The sequence below is a fragment of the Octopus bimaculoides genome, chromosome 22 (assembly GCF_001194135.2).
Source record: "Octopus bimaculoides isolate UCB-OBI-ISO-001 chromosome 22, ASM119413v2, whole genome shotgun sequence".
NCBI classification, from domain to species: Eukaryota; Metazoa; Mollusca; class Cephalopoda; order Octopoda; family Octopodidae; genus Octopus; species Octopus bimaculoides.
In genome coordinates this window covers 25,523,060-25,533,409 of record NC_069002.1, presented here as the reverse complement: position 1 = coordinate 25,533,409, position 10,350 = coordinate 25,523,060, and the positions used below count along the sequence as shown (strand labels likewise).

General features: G+C 37.4%; 1 protein-coding gene across 1 annotated transcript in view; it reads left to right on the top strand.

The window, feature by feature from the left end:
* Positions 1 to 2,834: 2,834 nt before the first annotated feature.
* LOC106873136 (uncharacterized) overlaps positions 2,835 to 10,350 on the top strand; it is a 67,017-nt gene continuing 59,501 nt past the window's right edge. The window contains exon 1 of the mRNA XM_014920363.2: positions 2,835 to 2,945. Coding sequence (XP_014775849.1) covers positions 2,875 to 2,945 — 71 coding nt within the window. The 5' untranslated portion in view covers positions 2,835 to 2,874. The remainder of the gene's footprint in view (positions 2,946 to 10,350) is intronic.

The window sequence follows — 10,350 nt, the reverse complement described above, 5'->3', positions numbered from 1 at the left end:
TGTGTGTGTGTGTGTGTGTGTGTGTGTGTGTGTGTGTGTGTGTGTGTGTGTATATATATATATATATATATACACACACACACACATACAGCTTTCTATCAGCAAAAGTCGGGATGCGTGGCGTTCAGTTACTCCATAAGTGAAAATGCATTAAATACTACAAAACGTACAGATACATGCATACATGCATACATACATACATACATACATACATACATACATGCATGCATGCATACATACATACATACATACATACGCAGTTTCTGTCTGCCAAATTCAATCACAAAATATTAGTCGACCCCGGGTCGGGTCTTATAGCATAGGACACCAAGGTGTTACGTAGTGAGACTGAACTCGAGACCACACGGTTGCAAAGCGATATTCTTAACCACGCAGCCATGTGTGCGCCTCAAGAAGGACCATTGCAGTCTTTTTTTTTTTGCACTTTTAGCTGATGCAAGAAAGGGGTGGCTGAAGGAATTTGTGGGAAAAGTAACTCATAGGGGTACCCAATGTGGGGCTAAAAGACGGGGTTAGACATTGTAGGAATTGCCTAGGGTGCTGAATGCCCCGGCAGTGGTTCAGGCTCCAATCATGCTAATCCCACTCCTGTTTTAGGCAATATATCAAGGATATCCTCCTAAAACAAGACAAGGTGTGATGTGAAAGGAATTTGGCTATGATTTCTAGCAAATTGTGTGACCACGTAGCGTAGAAACTCTCTTGATAGTGTTGGAAGATTCCATTAATATAAACAGCACGTAGGTGTAGTTTGAGGAAGGGCTCCACCTTGCAGGTCTTTCTTATACTTAAGCTTGAATACGAAACAAGATACGAACTTCTACGTGGTCGTCCGAAATGCTTGAAAATGCAGCATGTTTCCCATGTTAGCATCTTCGAAAAAGAAAGTCACGTTGGAAATAATGCAAGCTTCGATACACTATATGAAAGTGAGATATGATGGTCATGCCTGGAATGTCTATCACCATAGATCTACTTATAGGTCTGAAAGCTGCAACAACACGATTCTTTTTTGGTTCCGTTACTATACTATGTGGGTCACAGATCTCTCATGAGGGTCCTGACCCACATCAGATGACACAAATAATTTACCGCAATGTTTGCAGAAGCGTGAAGGCGCATGGCCTAGGGGGTTAGGCTTTTTGCATTCGAGAACCTAAGATTGCAATTTCGATTCCCGGACCGGGCAATGCGTTGTGTTCTTGGGCAAAACTCTTCATTTTATATTACACCAGTCTACTCAACTGTAAAGGATTAACCCCGCGGTGGTCTAGCGTCCTAATCATGGTCAAATGTTGTGGTGTTTGTCACTTATACGCCATAGAAACCTGATAAGTGTGGTACTATGGCTCCGAAGACTCGTTCAAATGTTCGCAAAACTATATTTTGTTATCACTTATCCAGGAAAGGAAGGGCAACAACTGTGATCCTTTATTTTGTTTTTAACAATGTCTCGGGGACATGAAGTGAGGAGGGGGGAACATTATCTTCAAACCGGAAAGCTGGCTCCAGTGCTTGCAGCTGAGTAAACTCCGCTAACGCTACGAAAGAACCCGCGTGCTGGATTTGAAACATGGCAAAGCATTAATTTCCTTACCCGGAAACTCACATCGCAAACATCTGGAACGAATACTACAAGGTATCTAGTCCTTACGCTCAAATAATTCCACCAATTCGCTATCCTGCATTTGGTCCTTTGGAACGGATGGGTCGTTCTTCTCATTGTGGTTGATGGTTTTTCTTCACCACAGCCTTCGTTGATGGTCTCAGGTCAACTCCATGTTCAATGTTGTTTCTTGTGTCTCTTCCTGCTATAAAGAGTTAAGGGTAACCTGAGCACCCTGACATGAGACCATCTGGATCTCCCAGCGGTATAAGTGCTGTCTTAAATTGTGACAGGATGTACGCCAAGTTGCTCATCTCCCCACAAATATGTGTGTGAAAGTGTGTGTGAGTGTGTGTGTGTGTGTGTGTGTATGTGTGTATGCGTGTGTGTGTGTGTGAGAGAGAGAGAGAGAGAGAGAGCGTGTGTGTAAGCGGTGTTGGGTAAAAATGTAACTAATTGGCCAATTGGTAAAATACTGAATGAAATAAATGGTTCACGAAAATATATAAAAAATCATTGAAGACGATATCCCAGCCTAACCGCATATATATATTAGAGAGAGATAGAGACAGAAAGAGAGAGAGACGGGACAGAAAGAGAAAGAGAGAGATAAATAGAGATATGGACAGAGATATGGATATGTATATATATATATATATATATATATATATATATATATATATATATATATATATATATATATATATATATGCATGTATACATATACACAAACTCATACATATATATATTATATAAATATAATATATATATATTATATATATTATATATATATATCGATATATTGATGTATAACTTTGTACCTTTACACACACATACACACACACATATATACATAATACATACACATATAGACTTTTATATACACACACACACACATACATATATATATATATATCATTTATGTATATGTATGCGCATGTGTATATATTTATTATATCTATATCTATATCTATCTATTTATCTATATCTCTCTCTATATATATGTATGTATGTATGTATGTATGTATTATGTATGTATATGTATGTCTATACGTAACTATGTCTGTTTGAGTATGTGTGCGCGTGTGTATGTGTGCATGTGTGTGTGTGTGCATGCGTGAATGTTTTCTCTGACGAGATTTTTGTTGAACATTTGTATTTATAAACATTGATAATTCGTAACATTTGAGTGTTTTTGCGCGTGAAGCGAACGTTCTTTGTCCAATTCCCTTGGACGCCCTATTTGAATGTACTTGAATGTACTTGTAACAACAACCGATTTGATCGACTCATTGAAATATCTAAATATTATGGAAAGGTAAATTTTCATTTATTGATTGTCCGATATTATTCCAATACTATACACACACGATTTTCGTTTTTTTTATTCGTTTATTTGTTGTTGTTTTTGTTGTTCTTTCTTCCTATCTCCGTCGACGGCTTTTAGTTATCTATTAACGTTTTGTGTAAAAATAGGTGCTTAAAATATGTCAATACAAATTGATGTCAATGTCGATGTCTACATCTTTTGAAAAGATTCCTTGTCCATTTTGAGGTATAATTAATGTAACAGAATGCACAAACACTTAAGAAATTAGAATACATTTTTGGAGGCGCTGGAAATAAATAAATAACAAATGAGAAAAATAAGAAAATTACAAACACAGAAATTCGCAAATATTGTCAGAATTTGCACTTTGAAAGCATTAGATTTTTAACTGGAAATTAAGTCTTTTTTTTTCTTTTTTTGTTGTTGTCTCGAGCCTGCTGGGTCCATGAGGTTGGGGCTTATTTCATTATCCGTGGTTTTTAAGCCACTGAAAGCACAAGTCCCCACCGCTCCGGATCAGGACGTCAATCCGTCGTAGGGGCTTCGCTTCACCAGCTGCTGTAACCCCTTTTCATCCGAGTGGGCAGAAGTGACGGGAAGTAGCGTGCCTTGCTCAAGGACACAACACGCAGCTCGGCCTAAGAATAGAACCCACGATTTAGCGATCATGAGTCCAGCACCGAAACCACTGGGTCATGCACCTTCGTTATTGAATTTTGCTCTCATCATAATCCACTTTCACACCGAACACAACTTCACTTTCCAGACATCCGGGTTCGATCCGAGGGACTGCATGATATTAGGAAATCACTGTTGTAAGCAACGATACCGCTGTACAATCGACGAATTTGTGCCACTGGATTCTGCTTCTCCTCTAAATCTGGAGGTGGAATTGTAGTTGCTCTCTGCAGACTAAATTCCTAAAAATCGTCTCATTGCTTTGCATTCGATCCCGTGCCTGCTACAACTAACAGAATACTTTAGAGTTCACCCCACGTTCAGTTCATACCATGTGAAGCTCATTGCACAAGGAGATCAGCCATCGAATGAGTGTCTTTCTCAACTTCTGTTTTTCCACGTCGACTATTTATAAATAAATGTGTGTTGAGACAAACAACGAATAGGCGGCGAAGTGGCAGAGTCGTTAAAGCACCCCGTAAAAATCCTTGCGATATTCATTACGGTTCTCTAGTCCCTGAGTTCAAATACCACCGAGGTTGGCTTCATCTGCTTTACATCCTTTTGGGGTCGAATGTTTTCACCCCACCTCATTCTCTCCTTCTCTCTCTCTCTCTATCGATTTATATATCTATCTCCCTCTTTGGCTGGAGACAGATCTGGAGAGGGATAGGACCCGCTTGGTTTCAATGCCTCCGGCACACCCTATAAACCGGCATTGCTGCGCTCCAGCAACTCAAACATGAGATGAGGGCCGTAAAAAATGGAGGTATATGTTAGGTTATATGGAAAATTCTTTTGTATTACGAGTATGAAACCTGCTTTTGTCTCTGCTTTTTGGTGGGGTGGAAGAGGGGGTTGTAAGCTCTCTAAATGTTGGTCTCATTCATTGATGTAAAATCACTTCAGGAAAATTTCCTGTTGAGCAGTAACCAAGCAAAGAGCATATTTGTGGCATTGTACTTTAGAAATTTCATCGAGGTTCTAATTGCAAGCGAAGCAGCCAGAGATTTTCATAAAGCTTTTGGTTAGCAGTGAATGAAGCTGCGAATCAAATGAAAAATTCAAACGTGGCAATTTCAATTTGCTTGATGAACCGAGAAAAATTTTCCCAATTAGGAATGCCGAAATGCTAGTGAGAACTCTTAGAAAGAATTCCTGTTATTACAGTGAGAGAGGTTTCTACCGAGGTTGATGTTAGCATTATGGTTGTTCGTAATTATCTGAAGAAACTAAAGAACTTTTTAAAGTGAGGAAAATAGGTTCCTTAAGTTTTTTGGGGTTTTTTTCATCTGTGAATCACCAGCAAAGGCTTCGCTGCTGTGAATCTCTCCATACACGGAAACACCAAACCTCACTTTTTAAACTGGATCGCGAGTAGAGATGAGAAATGAATTCTTTGCGGAAATCTTTGTCCTCGAAGTACACTGGCTAAACCCAAATCAAGAATATGTATCACAACTTATGAAGGGTTGGGGCTTCACCTGATTGTGTTTGGTAGAATACTGAAGGAGTTATTTTTCATTTTGAGCTCTTTTTGGAGCTGAATCAAACAATCTCTTTTGTCAGTAACTTCCGTTTGAAGACTTCTGTGGATAGAAAACTGCTTCAATAAAACACTGCACAAGTCACCAAAAGTATTCTGGACTTGTTCAAATGGGGAAAAGTGCTGCTCGTTCCATATTGTCTAGACCATGTTCCATCATATTTAGCTCTTTGCAAAACCATTTACTCAAGTAATGTATAGCCCGTAGGCTATACTTCTATATATAATCCAGTGTACGTAACCGAGGTAATATTGAATTAAAATAACCATCTACGTACAATAATTAAGATATATACACTGTTGACAGGCAAATTACTGTGGTTTTCATCTGAGATAAAATCTTTTGTGGATGTGCCACGTTTAAAAATACAGTATATATCGGAGGGAGACGGAAATTGTCCCAGCAGTGGCCAGCGAAAACTCCAGATGCAGTTTAGCCTTCTTTGGTCTTATTATTGACGTGTACACGCAGCCTGGTGCTTAGACGAGGCCTATCGCTTTCGATATAGGAAACAGTGAATAAAACATTCACTGATATTGCAGGTGGTTACCGGGCTGAATAAATAATCTGGTGTACGGAATTGAAGCAGTATTAGAATAGCCATCTATGTATCATCATTAATGTATACACGCTGTTCGTAAGCAAGTTACTGCGGTTTTCGTGCAGAAGTTTTCGTCTCCCTCTGATCTATATATTGTGTTTTTAAATAAAGCACTCCATAAGAAATTTATCTCGGACGAAACCTGCAGTAGCTTGCCTGTCAACAGTGTAAATATATATTAAGTATGAAGGTGAAGGGGTTGTGAGTTCGATTCTTGGACCGGACTGTGTTGTGTTCATGAGCAAGATACTCCAGTTTGCTCAGCTGTAGAAATGAGTTGCGACGTCACTGGTGCCAAGCTGCATCGGTCCCTTTGCCCTTCCCTTGGACAACATCAGTGGCGCGGAGAGGGGAGGCTGGCATGCATGAGCGACTACTAGTCTTCCATACACAACCATGTCCAGACTTGTGCCTCGAAGGGGAACTTTCTAGGAGCAATCCCATGGTCATTCATGACTGTACGCGGGCTTTACCCTTTGCCCAATATATATTAACTAGATGACCCCGTGTCGTCAAAAATGACAGCTAATTGTAGTATTTTATATATAAAAAGGGTACAAAAAGGTGAAAGAATCAAGCAGTGCTTCAATTTGTGTGTGTGTGCGCGCGTGCGCGCATATATATACATTTATATGTATGAGTAGCACAGTCTGTAGCGAATACGGTTTTCTATACTGTTACAGCCTACTTCTTTCCTTTTTAAGTGTGTTTGTTTATATATACATATATATGTGTGTGTGTGTGTGTGTGTGTGTGTGTGTGTGTGTGTGTGTGTGTGTGTGTGTGTGTGTGTGTGTGTGTGTGTGTGTGTGTGTGTGTGTTTGTTTATATATATATATGTGTGTGTGTGTGTGTGTAAATGCGCGTGTGCGTCTGTAATTCTATTTTTCATGTATCTTTCTAAATAAGCATACACAAACACATATGCACTCACTCAAATATATAAATATATTTTACACAAACATACACACACACACACACACACACGCACATAAACATTCACATTCCACCCTTTTACACGCACACACATATACTCACACAGAGTTGAAGCGCTGTTTGACTTTTGTTTCACCGTTGACTTTTCACCATCCCACTTCCATCGGTGGATCACCCCTTCCTTTCCCATTCATATGTTGCAGCGGAGAAATACACAAGAGTATTATTATAGCAGAAGATACACGACGCTCTCTTTGCCACTTCCTCTCTTTCATTGCTATTACTTTCTCTCACTCCCTCTCAGTCATGGCTATTACTCTCACTACCTCTCCTTCACTGAATTACTATTTTCTCTCCTCTCCCTTCACCATTCACTCCTAATGCGCGATTTTGGACAAATTTATATATATACAAATATATAAAAACACTATGCTCATTATTATATTAAGAGATGGATATCTAACTATGTATTTTAATTCAAAATCCAAGGAGTATTTCATATCAGACATTCAAAAACTTACAAACAGACGGAGAGACATGATAGAAAATGAAGGAAACTATATAAGTTGTTAACATATTGGGTCCTCTTCTCTTACCTTAGATTCTTTGGCTCGTCATCGAAATATATATCTTCTTTGTACTTTTTCTATTAGTATTTCTATGGTCTTTGCTATGATGAACTTTCTGGTTTAGTATCCTATGTCAAGACCTTTAAAACGTGTCACCTAGACACATCGTTCTTCTGTTAAAATTCCTGCTAATCCTTTTATTCTAATAGTTTCTTTCCTCGAACTGCTGCTCTCTCGAACTCACTACCAACATCTTCTCTTCCTCTGGTCCACACTATCCAATCCTTTAAGGTGTCGATTGACAGCTTTTGAATTTCTAACCCCTTTCTTTTCCTTCATCGTAGTTCTTTACGCCACACTGGCCTTAAATCTTGCTTGAGACAAAATCGTATAAAACACAAAGATGATTAAACTTGCTGCACGAAATATCATGTTTGTTAGTTTAAATAATACTAAATACCAGACAAATCTTTTCTATGTTACCTCATAACTGCATATATGTAAATAAATGTGCAGATGTACATACATATGTGTGTGTATGTGTGTGCATGTATGCATGCGTGTGTATGTATGTATGTGTGTATGTATGTATGTATGTATAAGGAAAAAGAAGAAATGTTGGGCTTGACATTTATTTGTGTATCGTAGACTTACAGCTGTTTCTGATATTCATTATGAGTTCAAAGATCCGTTTACGAAACCGGTCAGTATATATCCATTCATTCATACATATACAAATATGTATATGTATGTATGTATGTATGTATGTATGTATGTATGTATGTATGTATGTATGTGTATACATATATAGTTTTTTTTTTTGTTACAATGAATCCATAAAGGATCAAGGAATATGAAAGTGAAGCACGCCACAAATTGACTAAACAAAATGACGCAAAGCAGTTAAATAATCCATTATCTGATCACAGAATGCATCAGTGAAGGAAGTTCACTGTTGTTAGGGTATCCACAATTCCAACTGTATCCAAAATTATCCAATGATGAATGGAAACTTAAGTGTGGCGTAAAAACATTATGAAAACAGGCGAATGGGTTGTCTGGTATTGCTACAATTGTTTGATGGGGGAATCTTTATTGTGACATAAGCATAATATAATTAATTTAGATCGCGTAATATGTTACGTAACTTCCAACTCATCAGGCTACCAAATAAACAAGTCACTGAGCATTATTCTTATGGGGCAATAAAAACACCTACGGAAACAATTGTAGCAATACATTATAACCCACTTGTCTGTTTTTATCATGTGTGTGTGTGTGTGTGTGTGTGTGTGTGCATACGTACACAGAGACAGACACACACATGTATACAAACTTACAAACTTATCTATAAGCAGTTATCAGGTTCTGTAAAAAAAAAAATTTATATACAGTTATATTTGCATATTTACATGCAGACAGAACTACATCTATATATATATATATATATATACACGAGTTTGTGAAAGAGTGGAAGAGAGTGTTTGTAGGTCTGCATGTAAATATAGACACACATACACACACGCATACACACGTGTATGCCTTACACAGAGTTTATCATGTTAAAAGACGATTTTTTTCGTTAACTTACAAAATATATTGAATTTTCGCAAATGTTATGTTACGTTAACATGTATATACATTGATTCACCTTTCCATTTAAAATTCAAATAATTGGATGTGCAAAACAAAACACCATTTTGAACTCTCATAAAAATTTGTAATTTTTCTAACTTATTTAAATGTCTATACGTTGTTTTAAAAGAAAATGGTATCCGGCTTTGGAAACACTTTATCAAGTAATTCCGGTCCTATTATTTTAATTGGTTTAATAATTAGCCTTTACTTAAATAATTCTTTTCAGATGTATTCATGAATAGATTTAGTTCAGTGGAAATAATACGTTCATAATTAGCAAATTTAACATTCATTATTGTAATCGATAGTCTGGTTCAATGATTGAGTATAAACCAATATTCGAAGGCAGCAGTTATATTTCGGTAACGTGAAATAGAAAGAAAATAACATTTGATGTAATTGCCTATAGAATTTGGAAGCTGAGAAAAATAGATTTACAACAATTATATTTGAAAACAAGGAGGCTAACAGCTACAAATATTTGAAACACACAAAGGCGAGGAATTGCTATCATTATTATTATGGCCTAGTAGTTAAGATGTTGCTTGCAAGATCGTGGTTTCTTGAGCCAAACACTTCATGTTGCCCTGCGATCACTTCGATGTCTAACGTGTGGTACACTGTGCACACGTTCAGGCAACGTCGATTTGATTGGAGGGGAGTAAGATAATGTACGGTACATAGATTTATTCACTAGAGACAAATCATTTGTGCAGGTCGTACGACAACAAAAATAAACACGCATACGTTGTCTTTGTTGGGAGAGGAGGACATCATTATTGTCGAGCACCGAGGTCGATGTAATCGACTTACCCCTCCTCCGAAATTGCTGGCCTTGTGCTAAAACCTGAAACCATTATTATTACTATTATTATTATTTTTTTCATTATTACTATTATTATTATTATTATTATTATTATTATTAAGGCGGTGCGTTGGTAAAATCGTTAGTACATCGGACGGAACGCTTAGCGGTATTTCGTCCGTCTTCACTTTCTGAGTTCAATTGCTGCCGGAGTTGGCTTTGCCTTTCATCCCTTGTGGGTCGATAAAACAAACATCACCCGAGCACTGGGGTCAATGTAATCGACTAGTCAGTCCCCTTCCTCAAAACTTCAGTCCTTGTACATATGATAAAAAGGATTGTCTATAACATTATTCTAATCGTTCCTACATTTTTGTTTGTTTTGGCCGTGTGCTATACTTACGCCAAGAGAGGGAATAACTCTAATGGAGAAATATATGTATATATATATATATATATATATATATATACACTTCTGTTTGCTTGCCTTCCTCGATTTCAGCATGAGGTGTATTCATAGTGAATGTATATTGTATGTAGTAATTGACGATTTAAAGTCTATTCTCGGCATATTGACATAGAAACCTTTTTTTCTTTTGCCCTTATTTATAATTGTTTA